General features: G+C 44.2%; 1 protein-coding gene across 2 annotated transcripts; it reads right to left on the bottom strand.

Moving 5' to 3' along the window:
* Positions 1 to 508: 508 nt before the first annotated feature.
* On the bottom strand, positions 509 to 13231 carry HUS1 (HUS1 checkpoint clamp component). Of its 2 annotated transcripts, none has more exons than XM_055590652.1 (8): positions 13010 to 13231; positions 12081 to 12208; positions 11806 to 11982; positions 9821 to 9928; positions 8740 to 8814; positions 4662 to 4761; positions 2810 to 2929; positions 509 to 754 (listed from the first exon to the last, which is right to left on the bottom strand). In XM_055590652.1, the coding sequence occupies exons 1-8, from the start codon at positions 13059 to 13061 to the stop codon at positions 672 to 674; spliced, it is 843 nt and encodes a 280-aa protein (XP_055446627.1). In that variant the 5' UTR covers positions 13062 to 13231; the 3' UTR covers positions 509 to 671. The 2 variants fall into 2 exon arrangements, with proteins under 2 accessions (XP_055446627.1, XP_055446628.1); XM_055590653.1 differs by lacking the exon at positions 13010 to 13231 and adding an exon at positions 12570 to 12802.
* Between the last annotated feature and the right edge of the window lie 3171 nt (positions 13232 to 16402).

Here is a 16402-nt window from a genome sequence, read left to right as displayed (position 1 = left end):
CTCTCCCTGCCATTAGCTGTGTGGCCCAGGGCCGACTGCTGAACCTACTCTGCCAAATACAGAAGCCACACTGTGAAGCCTCAGAATGTGCTGCTCTGACCTGGCCAGGCCCTGCCCACGCATCCTCCTGATGGCAACAGAAGAGCCAACTAAAATCTTCATGGGCATCACGATGAGACCATACGTGCTGTACCCAGACTCCCTGGGACCCTCTACAGGACGGAGGTGGCAAGAGGGCCAACCTCGCCTTCTTGGGCTCCAAGTACACAGAACCTAATTGCTTCAAGTCTGTTCCCATAACAATATGCTGAGCTTGAAACAATGCCTTGAGGAAAAGTGCTAGGCTTGGCAAACATTATTTTTTTGCCAATTTTGATTACTACACCAATTCAAACTACAGGAAGATTTTCACAACTTCAATTAGAAAAGCTTAAAGTCTGAATAAATAAATTTTAACTTTTCTTTCAACATCGTCAAAGCAAAACAAAGCAGACAGAACAAAGAAGTAATATGAAGAAATGTTTATGCAACTGTGTTTCATTAACTCACTAATTCAATTTCTATTGAAAATATCATAGAAGGAAAAAAGTTAAAAAAAAAAAAAAAAAAAAAAATAGGGTTCCACTGCTGTGGGTCCAAGGTCCCTGAGCTCCCGAGCCCACAAGGCAGGGCTATGACAACGCTGGGATGAAATACTGCAGGGAAACGTCTTCATGGAGCAGGTCAAAGTGAACAATCTTGTTCTTCACAATATCTAAGGAGAAAGGAAATCCTTTACTGTAGAGACCCATTCTGCACATACAGTCTCACCCCTAAGCATTGCAGCAGCTTCTCCCCCAAGCCTCTCCTGGAGCACCCAGGCCTCTCCCGAGGTGACCAGTCTCCACCATCCCAACTGATGCTAAACAAAGGACTGGCTCAGGCCAGCTCATTTTCCACCAAAGAAGAGGCCGAGGTCTCTGAGGCAAAAGCCACAGGGCAAACTTCCCGGAAACCACACGTACCCAAGTCAACATCCTTCTAGGAAAAAGCAGCTTCTCACCAGCGAGTCCCCAGCATGTGCTGAGAAGAAGCAAGTACGTAGGGTCTTTTTTTTTTTTTTAAATATAAATTTATTTATTTTAATTGCATATAGGGTCTTACTAGAGAGCAGGAGGCAGTTTGCAAGGGCAGCCATCATGCTGCCTAGGATGAGCAATGAGGCACTGGGTCTAAGACCCAAAGCAGAAGCCAACCAAGAGGAAGAGGTGTTGCCACAGCATGAAAGCAGCCCAGCTGCCAGGGCCATATTACTGAGAGCAGAAGTTACAGGGGTAGTGGGGCACGCCACACCCAAGGAAAGCTAGCTGAAGCCAGATCAAGCCAGGTGGCAGAAGAAAGGCAGACAAAGAGCACACGGCAGGCTGCTGAGACCAATCCCAAGAGAATGGCAGTCGGGAAGGGACACAAGGGACCAGCAGAAGGACACTCATCAGGAGAGGTGCTGGACACACAGGTGGCAGTGGAGACTGAAGATGCTGGGGAAAGCGCTCCCACCCCTGCCCAGAGATGGGAAGTGAGCAAGCCTGGAGGATGTTGTCACAAAGCCAGAACCACTGGCAGAAAAGGTTTGGGGTAAGAAAGAAACAAACTCGATTCTGGCTGTCATAATCTTCTGGTCCCCCTCCATGCACCGGCAGCTAGGGCCACAACCCCCACTCCCTACACTTCCCCTACGCAGACAGGAGTGGCTTCCAAGGACCCACAGTGGGGCATCACCCAGACTCGATGGCCCAAGGCAAAGCTCTGAAGAGGCATCTGCACTCGGCCAGGCCCCGAGGAGCCCTGTGCATGCAGACAGTTTGAGAAGCACCGTCTTAACCTGGGAGGACCTCGTGCTGAAGCAGTGCATCCCCATTCTCAGCCTTAGGGGCGCCCACACCGTAACTTCTTCAGATGCGGGGCAGGCAGCCCCTGGCCCCTGCCCCACGACTCAGCAGCTCTCACTGCTCCTTCCCTACCGTGGATTTCTGCACTCCTCCTTCTGTGTACGCCACCACTGCAGCCCTCATGCACTAATGCCACTCCCTTCCAGTGGTCTCGCCTCCGTCACTGGAGAACCTTCGGGAATCTCCTCCTCATTCTCTACAGAGCTGACTATCTGACAATTATCAGGTATCCTCTATTCCTGGGTCACCCTTCTCAGCTCTGTTCACTGGTGGCTGAGTGTTCAGACTGGGAATTCACAAATAAAGAGGTGTCACCGCCAACCAAGGCCACAGTTTTCTTTCAATTGTTGTGATCTTGAAAGCAAGCAAACAGACATAGCCTTGAAAAAGTCTCAGCAAGTGAGCCTCCTCATCTGTAATCAAGGACTGAAGGGTGAAAAAACATGTGAAAAAGAGAAAGACAAGGCCAACCGGAATCAAGAGTGCCAATAAAAGCCACTAATAAAAGTCAGCAGGCAGCACAGATGACAAGACAAAGGACAACTGGAACAGGTCAGGCTGACACAGCAAAGAAAGAAATGCTCTGAGATGGAAACTTAAATCCAAGCCCAATGGAGACAGAGACCCTGCACACATAAGCTTAGAGTAAAACAGCAAGATGGGGCCAGGCGCCTCTGCCCATATGCAGCTTCTCTGTGCATGCAGACTCATGTATGACACCAGGTGAGGCAGTCCAGACCCATCTGCCAGGGACTACTCAGGACACTGGAGTCCACCAGTGACGGAGCTGTCTCTGCGTTTATGAGACTGTACACAATGCATAAGACTACAGTTGATTATAATGCTTGAAATATGAGAAACAAATCAAACGGCAAACTTACTGCAAGTGGCCTTTGTAGGATTTACTTGTTGTCCAGCAAGGAACTGCAGGAGCTTCCTAATGTCTATGTGCACTTCAGCCATTTGTTCCAAGTTTCTATCTTGAGAAGCATTTTCAGAAGCTAAAATGACAGGAACATTTTAAGATGCAATTATCTTCCAGTGAAACAGGGAAGTGAGATATTGCACGATGACTGTTTACATAAATAAATGGTTTACTTGACCACTGACTTGAGAACCTACAGAAACACTGCATAATATAAATGTGATCACTCACCAAGCAAGCATTTACTAAGTATTGACTCTTTGAAATACTGTGCTATGGGAATTCCCTAGCAGTCCCGTGGTTAGGACTCAATGCTTTCACTGTTGACAGTCAGGGAACTAAGATCCCAAATGGCCTGCGGTAGGGCCAAAAAACCATCCCCAAAACAAGACCGTATACAGCTAAATCAAGCCCTTTCATTATAAAGTGGAATGAAAGGGAAGAAAACGTCCTTTCTACTCTGGGAAGGTATCAAAGACCCTCTTTGTAATTTACTAAAATAAACAAAATGAGCAACACAAAAACAAGTCACTTCATATAACTACTGTCAAAACTTTAACATGGATTTCACTTTGCTCCAGGGCATGCTCTTCACTATAAAGTAAAATTCTCTTGCAATGCTAAGTTACAATGTGTCTCTAATAAACAAACTGGTAATAAGTAATTTTAATTTAAAAGTGGAAAGAGTCTTATTAGACCTACTTCAGAACACATGGGTGACTAAATGGTTTTCACAGAGTGAGTACCTTCCCAGGGCCTCTGTGTTGTTCCCTGTTGGACCTCCCTCCCACAGCCTGCCCACCACTGTGAGCTCTGCAGCAGACGACTCTAATCCCTGAGCCAATCTACTCCATCAACCCAATGTCCATTCCAGCACTGTTTACGACAGCCAAGACATGGAAGCAACCTAAATGTCTAACAACAGAGGAGTGGATCAAGATGTGGTATGTTATTCAGCCATAAAAAAGAATGAGATAATGTCATCTGTAGTAACATGGATGGACCTAGAGATCATCAAACAAAGTCAGAGAAAGACAAATACCATATGATATCCTTGTATGTGGAATCTAAAACATTGATACAAATGAGCTTATTTACAAAACAGAAACAGACTCACAGACTTAGAAAACAAACTTATGGTTATTGAAGAGGACAGGTGAAGGGGAAGGATAAATTAGAAGTTTAGGATCAATGTGTGTGTGCGTGTGTGTGTATATATATACCACTATATATAAAATAAACAATAAGGACCTATTATACAAAACAGGGAACTATACTCAAGAGTCTGTAATAACTGATATGGGAAAAGAATCTGAAAAAGAATAGAAACATAGATATGTATAACTGAATCACTGTGCCATACACCTGAAACCAACACAACATTGTAAGTCAACTATACTCGAATAATAAAAAAAAAAATTACTTTTTTAATACACACACAAAAAAGCAGGAGAAAATAAAAAGTATCATATACATTTGACTCCACCCAGGTGAGAAACTGTAGTTTTTGGTAGAAGGCACAGCAAGTGAAGAGCTAGAAAGGCTCTTGGACGTTGTTGAGCCCAAGCCTAGGTTTTGCAGATGAGGAACGAGGAAGCCCTCAGGCCCACACTCCAGCTTCTCACGTCCAGGAGGTTCACCTTCCCACCACAGTGCAGTAACAAGTGACTCAACCCCATTACGTGTTCCCTTCCTGAGCCTGAAACACAGTCACCCGAAGTTCAATTCTTTTCCATCTAGAGACCTCAGTATGGTTTGTCATCTGAACAATTTATCACATGCAAAATATAACACACCAGGAAACTTACCTAATGGAGGATTTCCAAGATCTTTAAAGTGAGTTGTAACACACACTAGCTCAGTTTCTATTTTCAAGTTCAATTCTCCATTTAGGTTTGCTTCAATAATCTGCAAATTGAGTATTTTACAGTCTTAAGAAAAGCAAAAGGGAAAAAAAAAGTGGACATCAGCTTCCAACAAACCAGGTGACAAAGTAATCCCACAAATCCCAGGACACTTCAGACAGCACCAAACCCCACGTGGCATCAGCCATAGAGAGAAGACAAGGCCTGAGCACAGGGACTTAAAAAATCTCCAGAGAGCAGCCCCTCGGCATGCAGAGCGCAGTAGGAAGCTCTGAAAACAGGTGAGGCTGGGGAGGCCTTGCCAGCAGCTCTGACAATGCAGACATTGTGAAACTCCTGTAAAACAGAGCAAGGAGAACCAGAAGAGAATGTGAAGCAATAAGCTCGCTAACTGCCTTATTTCTACAAATGGACCAAACTATCTGTTACAACTCACGATAACCAGAAAGGCTTCAGAATATTAGGAGAATATAACCATTTATATAAAGAATAATCTCAGACATTGGGAAGTGAGATTTCCAATATCAGAAAGACCCAGAGATGCCATCAGGTGTCTGGACTCCACCAAGCTGTGGCGCCCTGTGGCTGCCGTGTTTTCTGCACTCAGACAGAGGGCAACTGGGCTTGGTGACTGATCGCTGTGGCCCCTCCCTGCCCCAACAGTGCCCATGACTTCCCTCAGGATCAGAGGGGCCCTTTCATTTTACGCTCTGCCCTACACCAACCAACAGGGGCTCTAAACTACACAAAATCTACAAATGAAGTTCAGAGAAAGAAACAGGTACCATGATATGGCTTAAGATTTTGGCCATTTGCCCAGAGCACACTACATTTCGCCTTTTGATATCAATATCTGGCCACCTCTAAAGTCTGGCAGGTCTTTGGAAAGCCCATGCAGCAGTGTGCAAGTCAACATTTTGTTTAACCAACAATACAAAACTGCCACCGAGCCACTGCAGATAAAGGTGGTCGCTTCACTAGGGAGCCACTGCAGAGGTACAGCAAGAGGGAAGAAGCCCCAGGATGAGTGGAGGACACCCTGTTCCACAGGGCTTGGCCACAACTAAATCTCAGATTTACTTAGGAGTACCACTTAGTATTTTTCATTCTTGCTCCTTAAAACTAGTGAACTCTATTTCTCATTTGAGCAACAAAACAAAAAAGATGTTTTCAACTTACTAAGGCTTTGACTTTATATAGGAAACAGTCTCCAAACATCCTTGTTGCATCATCTAGTATGCGTACCTCTGAATGGGAAGAATTCGTCAAGCTTATCCTCTCACTTCCCAGAAATACATGATGTTTCTAAGCCCACTCTATTATCTGGAAAAAATACCTGCCTAAAAAGAAATATGTAAAACAATTCTTGTGCATATTCTGGACTTGTGAATATACAGTGTACAGGGTCTCTGTAAGGCTAACACATAACACAGATCCATCTGTTTCAAATAAGCACACACTTAGTATCTACCTGCAAATGTTCACTGCTTTTGAAAAACAAGTTTTATAAAGACTTATTCAGGAATGCAGCTTGCAATGTCCTAGATTCACTCCAGACTTAAACACCTTTTTATGCTTTCTTCAAATTCCTAAAATCTGAGTAATCAAATGCTAGATCCATCTCTCCAAGCACAGTGCCTGGTGCGGGGCAGCACTCAAACAAAATTTACTGGAGGAATTCACCAATGACCCTCCAAACACTGCTCACAGTGTTTATTTTGTGAGTGTTATCTATAGCATTACCCATATCAACATACTCTGCTCTTAAGGGCGTGGATGAGATCTGACTTCTTTCAGAGATTTCCTTAATGATAACAACCGACCATTCATGGAATAGTGATGAGACGCACTGGGAATCTAACATAAATTATCTCAACTGATAAAAAGTAACAGAGCCCCTGTGACTGTTATGCTGTATAACACTTTGCACCAGGGTGCACCACTTAGTGGGGGTCAGGGGTGGCTCCAAGGACTCAGCTCTGCCAGCATATCATGATGCCTCCTGCCCCAAATCTGCTTCTATGAAGCCGAGACAACACGTAAGGTGTTACACAGCACTGCTCTGACCATGGAGCACCACCACAGAAACAGCATCGCCGCATTCTCGTCAGAAATCAGTCCTAGACCCCACTGCAGACTTCCTGAACTAGAACTCGCATTCTGTCTGAAGGGGATCCCAGTGCTTAAAACCTGATGGAGACTCCTGGCAGTCAATGCCTGCTTCTTCTGCTCTTACCCAAGTCACAAGCACGACCCACCCCCATTGGCCACGTCTCTCACTAAAGGAAGTAAGCAAGGTGTCTCAACAAGGGCTGCTGGGCCTGACTGGTGGAGATGTTTTCAATATGTTGAGTCCTACTCATTTTCCTTGATTCTCTCACCTGTCATCTTCAGACACAGAATTCTGGTTACTCAAGTTAATATTGTTATGCCCTTGGCTACTCCAATTTTCCATATGCTTCATCACTTTCCATTTAGTGTTTCACAGTGCAGTAGCCACTGCACAAAATCCTTGTTTTTAAACACTCCAGGGAAGAGAAAAACACCTCTGATGATTTATTTTTTAATTTCTGATGATTTAATCTAAGCTACTTTGACGACTCATTTCCACCGGACACAAAGAACAAATAACCGGGTCCTTGAATTAACTGCCCTGCCTTTTCTCTCCTGGGCCTCTCAAGGGCTCCAGGATATCCCCAAAAGAAGCCTCCAGCCTGACAAGTGGATCAACATCAGGACAGGCACAGGAGAACACTCATGTCTGCACGGCACATGCTACTTCATGGGAAGTCATTGTAAATTAAAGTGAAATCTACAGAGTAAGTCATGAAAGGAAATTACTCTCAAGTGAGCACAACTGCAGAAACAAAACAGTCCATAAACATTTTCTAGGCTTCAGAAAACTTTGGTAATGCCAAAGATCTCCTGAAGCTAAATTTCATTCCAGGTCTGTGCGCTAACACCTATTATCTGCCTGTTGAGTGGCAACCCCACAGTGAGTGGCTGTCATGCAGAGATGATTAAGACAGTTTCCCTTTTTAGGAAGCGGCCAGTTCAGGAGTGGTTTCCAGATGTTAGCAGACAACTTATCACACAGCAGTGAACAGAGCAGCTTGGCAGAGGAGGGGCTTACATTCACGACAGTGGGAAAGTCTGGAATTTCCATGAACAGTGAGAAGGGCTAAGTGCTTTCCAGGGGACGATGGGAAAGAAACAGCCAAGCGTGAAATGGTAGAGACAGGCTTGGAGAGCACCAGTACTGTGGGGATGGACAAAGGTCCAGAGCAGTTCTGCCAGCAGGGGACAGCCGTGTGGCAGGTAACCAGTCTGCAGACGCTAAAAAGCAAAAGTTTCATCAGGTGGAACAGTCGTGTCTAAACACCTAGGGAAATAATCAAATGAGTTTCGGGGGTGACTGAAGAATTCAGGAGAACCTCAGGAGTGAAGGACAATTGTTCACAACTTCCCATCACTGTCACATTCAGTGTTTCACTGACACTGAGCGTAAACGTCAACAAAAGTAAACAGGGAAGTAAACATGCCCCTCTACCTGGCCTAAGAGCTGCTTCCGGGAAGAGGAATGTGTCCTGGGGGATCCTTGTCTTGGACTCATAGAGACATTTGGCAAGTAGATACGACATTCCACTCACTGCCACCATCAGGTGATCATAAAAAAAATATGTACACTATCAGATAAAATACATAATATGCTGTCCAAAACATATGGAAAGAAAGTTAGAACCATTGAATGTATTGTTAATATACTATAAATATCATAAATATGAGAGACTCGGCCAAATATCAGAGAGGAGAGTTGAGAAGATCCAGAGCAGGTTTCACCTGTAAAACCGTAGGCTATCAACAACAAGCCAAGCCCCCAGAGCCGGGAGGTGAGGGACACCCCACACAGACACTACATGATGAATGGAGGGCATCAAGTCCCCACCAGACAAGGCACCTCCGAGGACACGCAGCCAAAACTGCACACTTGGGAGCTCTTTTCAAAGAAGTCAGAACTTACAAGGTGATTGCTGATGTTTTTCATCTTCTCCACAACGCTCTTCATAGTCTTCAGGACTGGTAAATAAATACTAACCTACAAAGCAAATGAGAAAGATCAGTAGTATTAAAATATTAACACAGTCAAGTATTGACAAGTGCTCATTACCTATGTTTGGAATGTGTGTACTCTTAATAGCTCTGCAATCTTCTTTTTAAATTGCCTGAATAAAGTTCTTTCTTAAAAATATAAAAAAGAAAAATAATTCTACAGCTTCACTAACTCACAGCTGCCTTCGGTGACCTCGGGGTCCATGTCCATGTGGCCATTCTCTCATTCCAGGTCTGTAGCCCTGCTGCTGAGATTGCTCCCATACACACCCAAGGGGAGTAAAAATCAGCAGCAGTGGAGGCCATCCTCCAAGGGGTTCACACCCAGACTTGGGGGCAGGTTCCTACTCTGTGTATAAACACTGGGGGCCAGACTCTGTACCAATGCCCAGACTGGGTTACAACAGTGCTGGGTACAACGCTGGCTTTTTCTCAGCGGAGACATCTACTGAAAGCCAAGTAAATATTCCATATGCTATTTCATGGCCTCTTCTTCAATAAATTATGAACAAGAGGCAAAGGCCCCTTTGTCATCATCTTTCTTTCCAGTGGCTCTGGGATTCCTGTCAGGAGAACTAAAGCAGCCTCTCCTTCTGGCTATTACACACACCCCGGACATACTCCTAACAAGACATAGAAAAAAAACCACGTTCTATGAAACCCAAATTGGTGCCTAGGGCCATTACTCCCCACAGATGCAAAGGTCATCCAAAATGCTACTTCAGTTTTACTTATGCGCCATTACAGGGCAAGACTTTCTCTCTCCTAACTGTAAAGAGTGTGGCCTTATATATAACACTACTTTAAGATGATTGATGCAAACAACTAAATGAAAACATTCCAATTTTTTGTTCCTGGGCTATCTTTTAAATATGATTTATGATCTCTTTTCAGGTACTATACAACTTTCAAATCAAACCTACAGCAAGACTTTAAAGTCAGAGAATCCAAATCACACCATTTAAGACGTGGTGACGCTGGGCATCACTCACGTCAGCATCTGGGACCGTCGGCTCTTGTAAGTCCTTCCATAGTTTTCTAGGAATAACTTTCACAGGGATGTCATGTGTCACAACACGACTACTGCTTGACACGGATAACTGCCAAGAGAAGAATTAAAACACATCAATACTTAAAAAATAAAGAACTGAAAGACAAAAAATGTTGATACCAAACCTAAGTGTTCTCAATTTAGTCACCAATGTCCATTCAACAAGTATTAACAGAGCTTAGAAATAGGAAGTTAAAGAAGCGAGTGATTAGGACGGTGGAGGAGTAGGATGTGGAGCTCACTCCTCCCACAAACACATCAAAAACATATCTAGACATGGAATGATTCTCACAGAACATCTACTGAAACATGGCAGAAGACCTCAGGCTTCAGAAAGGACAAGAAAATCTTCATGTAACAACAAAAAAAAGAACCAGAAAGGAATCAGGATGGGGTCTGCACCCCAGGGAGACAGAACTATGAAGGAAGAAAGGTTCCCACACCCTGAATGTCTCCTCACAGGAAGGCAGGGAGACCAGCAGGGACAGAGGGTGAGCTATGGAGCCTTGGAGGAGAGTGCAGTTAAGCAGTTTCCAGAAGGCAGAATGAAGACATCCCTGCACAGACCGATGATGCCACTTTCCCCACACTTCCAGCCTCAGACATGTCCAACCATGTGGGCAGAAGCTGTGTGCTGATGCTCAAGCTTCAGAGATCAGACCTAAAGAGAGGACTGGAGAAGGCTGCCAGAAACAGCCTTAAGATGCTAGGAGTTTGAGATTAGCAGATAGAAACCATTACATATAGAATGGATAAACAACAAGGTCCTACTGCATAGCATAGGGAACTATATTCAGTATCCTGAGATAAACCAGAATGGAAAAGAATATTAAAATAAGAATGCTTATATACATATAACTCAATCACTTTGCTGTAAGGCATAAATTAACAAGGAAAGTGAAAGTGAAAGTGAAGTCGCTCAGTCGTGTCGGAGTCTTTGCAACCCCGTGGATAGTAGCCTGCACCAAGCTCCTTCGTCCATGGGATTTTCAAGGCAAGAGTACTGGAGTGGGTTGCCATTTCCTTCTCCAGGAAATCTTCCCAACCCAGGGATTGAACCCAGGTCTCTCACATTGTAGACAGACGCTTTACCATCTGAGCCACCAGGGAAGTCCAAATTAACAATGCAACACTGTAAAACAACTACAGTTCAATTAAAAAATACAGTTGAGAAATCCTCCTCCATAAAGAGCATTAAACTGAATATAATACTCACAGAAAAAATAAAGTACACAGAACGGATAAAGGAGAGGTTGCCAGGATAAGGGAAGGAGGCAGCACTGGTGCTGGGCACTAGAGGAAGACAAGGCTTTAACAAGTGAGAAGAACACAGACTCCAAGTAGAAGATCCAACCTCACCAAAGCCTGGGAGTTGGGAACGAATGGGAGACACCTGGAGACCCACTCAGGGCAGATAAGTGGCTCTACAGTGGGTTGAGCCACACTTGAAGGGCTCTGGACAGCACATGAGAAATGTCAACCTCATTCTCATGTGGGGTACATGTGTTCTGAAGAGACCCGTGCATTAAATTCAGCTGGGAGTAGGTGGAAGAGAAATGCATTCCTTGAACACTAAAGGTCATTTAAAGGTGTTAGCAGCAGAAGTGAGGGGATAGGGAGGGACACACAAACACTTCAAAGGCAAAAATGGTTTTTAGACTAGATGACAATACCACTAAAAGAAATGGATATGCAGATCTGAGAAGAAAATGCAGAAGTGTTATTTCATAGGAAGACCAGCATCCTTGCTGATTATGAGATTACAATGCTATTTAAATATGAGGAGGACCCAACTCCAATGAAAAAACAGTGATATACCAATCTCTCATTTTAATAAAACCAATTAGCTTCTCCTGTAGAAAGCCAAGGCTTATATAACTACTTCTAATTCCCGGGAAGTTTCAGAAATGGTAGCTTCCTACTCACCAGCTCTATGGAAACTGTAAGGCAGGGGAAGTGTTTATTAGTCAGCTTAATTTTCAAAGCTCTGGCATTCTGGGCAGTTTTCAAGGCTCGAGATAAATTTTCCGATGTGAGCTCTAAATAAATCTCATTGTTTTCTGCGGAGACACCTTCCATTTGAAATTCGCTGAAGAAGTTCTCCTAAGGGAAGGAAAAGGAGGGGGGACATCTGTGCCCTTTCCAGTGGAATTCGGAAAGAGTGGGGGGAGAGGGTTAGCCTCTCAGGAGCCTCCACTCACCTGTTCCAGCTCACACCACATGCTCACCCCTCCATTGGCCACTCTGTCAGAGAGGATGAAGTTCAATTTATCCGGGCTGATGCGCAGAGTGCAGGTTTTGGCAAGCTTGGCTATCATGTTACTAACTCCTATAGCAAAGTAAGTAAGTAAGTGTAATCGCCCAGTCGTGCCCAACTCTTTGCAACCCCATGGACTGCAGCCCACCAGGCTCCTGTGTCCATGAGATTTTCCAGGCAAGGATACTGGAGTGGGTTGCCATTTCCTTCTCCAGGGGATCTTCCCAACCCAGGGATCGAACGTGGGTCTCCTGCACTGCAAGCAGATTCCTTACCGACTGAGCTACAAGGGAAGCCCCCTATAGCAAAAGGTTCCAGTAAAGAATTAACTGAGAAGTACGTTGCGCATCCAAAACACCAATTTAGCGCAGAATTACCAGTTGCGCACAGTGAGCTTCCCAGTGGGAAAATCAAGGTTTCCATTCCTACCTACCGGGAGGCTTTTAATGCCGCTGGGGTCAAGCCAGCCTCTCAACAACCTGGAATAAGGAAACCGAGACTCGGAGCTTAACTGGTGCCTACTGGCCGCTTTCTTCCCTCCCACGTCCACTCGGGGCCGCCGAGTGCTGCAGGGGTCGCGGCAAGGACAGACACGGCTGGGGCAAGGGGACCACGGAGCTTGGCTGTGAAGGGCGGTCTGCGCCAGATAAAGTTGTCCTGAAGCCACTGGCCGGGTTAAGAAAAGCCACCGGAAAGGAATCAAAGTTCAGAAACAACCCTCGGCACCTGCGCCCGCGTCAACTCCTGCTGGCCAGCCTGTGCAGCGCGCCAGCCTCTTCGCGGGGCCCGGCCGCGCGCACCGCTCGGTACAGGCCTCCCGCCCTGCCCTTTGCCGTCCTCCCCGCCGCCAGGTTTGACGCGGCCCCTACTCACGCGTGAAGTGGTTTAGACAGGCGGTATCCACGATCTTGGCCCGAAACTTCATGGCTAGACGTGGCAAGCGCCGGGAGCCCGTCCGCACGTGACTCGGGAGAGTCCAGCCTTAATTAGCCCGCGGGAAACGCCAGGGCAGTACTGGGTTCAGCCCACTTGGGCCTGAGACGCGCCTGCGGAGGGTAGGCGGGGTTTCCGCTGGCGCGCTCGGGATGACGCGAACTCTGCCGGAAGTGACGGGATTCTAAGCCGCAGGTGCCGGAAGTGCCTCTGAGTTTTCACAGGTTGAGCTCTGTGTTGACGTATTTCCAATTCTGTTTTAGAACATAGGAAATAAAATCAGTCTTGTTAGGTAGGTAGAATAGGAAAAAGGAGTCCAGAATGGCGGTGGCTAAAAGACAAGGAAGGGAAAAGCCCACAAAAATAGAACAAAGGAAGGTTCGAGGACCGGAGTGAGGACTTCAGGTAGAACAAAAAGCACTCCTGGTTAGCCCAGTTTACATAGGGAAGTTCCCAGGGGAAGGAAAAAAACCTATAAAAAGAGGCGCCAAAGGGCCGGGGGGAGGGTCTCTCCCGCGAGCGCGTGCTGGCTGTCTTTCTTCTCTTGGCCTCTTTTGGGTGGGCATGCCCTCACGCCTTGAGGATATATTTTCCTTTTATTTTCTAAATAAAACTGAGCTGTAACACTGATCTGGCTGAGAGCTATAACATGGTCGAGCTGAGAGCTACAACACGATCTGAGAGCTGTGGCACGCTTTAACGTCCGTCGCTGCAAATTTTTGTTGTGACCAGACAGAACCAAGGAGATTACACTCCCCTGACAAGTCTCTTATTTATAAAGTGATAACTTATTTCTTAAATACACACTGCTCTGTGGTAGGGGAGCTTTAGAACCTCCCATGGCTCAGACGTTCACACTGGTACCACAGCACTGTAGCACCACGTTGGATTATGCTTTGAAATTTGTTTAAACAAACTGTGCTAAACACGGGATGTTTAAACAACACTAAAAAAAGATGTAAAACTTGAGAGTTGTGAGTTTTATCTGGGGCAAAATGAGGACTGCAGCCTGGGAGGCAGCATCTCAGATAGCTCTGAGAGACTACTCCAAAGCGGCAGTGGGGGAAAGTCTATATATAAAGTTTTGGTGAAGGGGGAGTTCAATACCATGAAGCAATCATTTTACAAAAGGTTTTTGTTAGTCATGAGGATCTGATAGCTCTAGATATGAGGAGCTACAAGGATTGAGATCATAAAATCTGTTCCTAAAAACATCCAACCATCTAAAGACCTATCCCACCAGATTACCTGGAGCACGGAGTGCCTCACTCCACCCTGAACTCCCTCAGGGGTTGTTGAAGGTCAACAGCCATAGCAGCATGGGGTTCAAGCTCAAGAGGCAGATGGCAAACACCTTTGTTGTTCAGTCCTTGGCAATGCTCTTGGTAAGTGCCAATTTGTAGTTGACAACACTGATAGTAATTCTGTAGTTTTTATTCAAAACGCACTTCACCAGAGCCTGTTAAAGTCTCCTAGCATAAATGATACAAATGATGTAGCAGAATTTTGAAAAACAAAAAGAGAAAAACAGAATAATTGTCTCCAAACTGATTTTTCAGAGACAAGATAGTCCATATTAAGAATGTTTTATTTTTTTATGTGCTTTGCAAATAGAAACCTACAACCTTGTTTTTACCTTGACATATAGAATCAAGATATGAAAAATAAAAACAGATTATTTTAAAAAGCACAAAATATAAAAACCGCAAGCAGTTCTGTCTATTTTAAGACTATAACATGAAGGTAGGCTCCAATCTACATTGTTACAAGTATTTCCCAAACCAAATGTGATTAATGTCATATTTAAATTTTTTACTAAAAAATCATGCTTTTTTTTTTTAACCTCATAGGTTAATTTAAAAATAGATAAATCATTAAATGAGGTTGTTGCTGTGGATGTGCTATGTGCTTAGTAGCTCAGTAGTGTCTGACTCTGTGACACCATGGACCTGCCAGGCAAGAATACTGGAGTGGGTTGCCATGCCCGCCTCCAACAGGCATGATTGGGCATAATTCCCAACCCAGGGATCGAACCCAGGTCTGTCTGCATTGCAGGTGGATTCTCTACCTACTGAGCCGCCAGGGAAGCCCGTGGAAATCATGAATTATGATTAAATACAAAGTAAACTTTGTAATAGGCTTTGCAGGTGGTACTAGTAGGAAAGAATCTGCCAGCCAATGCAGGAGGTGTGACAGGTGCAGGTTGGATCTCTGGGTGGGGAAGATCTAGAGAAGGAAATAGCAACCCACTCCAGTGTTCTTGCCTGGTGAATCCCAGGGACAGAGGAGACTGGTGGGCTAGAGTCCATAGGGTTGCAAAGAATGGGACACGACTTAGCACACAGACTCACAAACTCTGTAAACAATATTTTATAATATACTGATGCTTCAACATACTTAATTTTTTTGCCATTAAAAAGATTTTTTTTAGGCATAATAGCATCAATGGTGTTGGATGTTGCGAGGAAAATTGTCTAAGCATGGATGACTGAGTTTTGTTCAAGAGGAAAAAAATTAAAGCTCTTTGGCAATATTAACCCCCTGAAACAAAGATTTTTATTTTAAACTTCCTAAGATATATGATTATACATTCTACACAGGTAAGGGCCCAAATAATATAGGGAATTCTGACCCAACAAATATAAAATTAAGCTGCAATGATCTTTTCCTGAAAGATAATAGGAATTGTGTTTTCTTACGGTTTCCTTAAATAGGTTTAAGAAATTAATAATTCAATAATTTCAATATTGATAAATAAAGACACTACATCCCTATATTCTTCCAAACAATTTGAAGGCAGGAATGAGGTCACTAGAGCTCTCTAGAAGTCTGTGTTCTACTGAGTTTTTTTTTTAATGTATACCATACTTATCTGTTTCAAATAGAGTTAGCATATAACCACATGTAACAATATTGCTGTATTTTCAGTTATTTTATATTTAAGGGTCCAAAATATATTCACAAAATATTGCTGTTTGTGAATGTCAACCAGTTTTTAATTTATATTCTATCAGAAACATGCCACTCTGGTCATACATGCTAAATGTATTCTGAAAATAACCAAAGATGACAATTCACAAGCAGAGTCTCACCCCCATAAAGAAATTCTAATTGCCCTGAAAACCTGTAGGTTAAGTTCTCAACCTTTGAAAGTGAGCAAAAATGTTCCAGAGCAGTCACTGTAGCCATGTATTTGGGCTTTGTATTTACACATTGTTTTGTATATTTATACATATTTATAGCATTAGATTTGAGACCTAAAGGTGGCCACACATTAGTCAGCTAAGTCCCATATCAAAAACAAAATGAAAAAGGAATTGAAGAGATTTTGTG

Source organism: Bubalus kerabau, chromosome 8, assembly GCF_029407905.1.
Source record: "Bubalus kerabau isolate K-KA32 ecotype Philippines breed swamp buffalo chromosome 8, PCC_UOA_SB_1v2, whole genome shotgun sequence".
Classification (NCBI taxonomy): Eukaryota; Metazoa; Chordata; class Mammalia; order Artiodactyla; family Bovidae; genus Bubalus; species Bubalus kerabau.
Note: the sequence above shows the minus strand (reverse complement) of the source record. Positions and strands in the feature narration are given on the sequence as shown.

Excerpts from the sequence above, each read along its gene's own strand:
- HUS1 (XM_055590652.1), bottom strand. The coding sequence starts at position 13,061 with ATGAAGTTTCGGGCCAAGATCGTGGATACCGCCTGTCTAAACCACTTC. Across the intron at positions 11,983-12,080 it reads TGTGGTGTGAGCTGGAACAG|GAGAACTTCTTCAGCGAATT; the intron begins GTGAGTGGAGGC and ends TCCTTCCCTTAG. Across the intron at positions 2,930-4,661 it reads TCTTGGAAATCCTCCATTAG|CTTCTGAAAATGCTTCTCAA; the intron begins GTAAGTTTCCTG and ends CTGTCATTTTAG.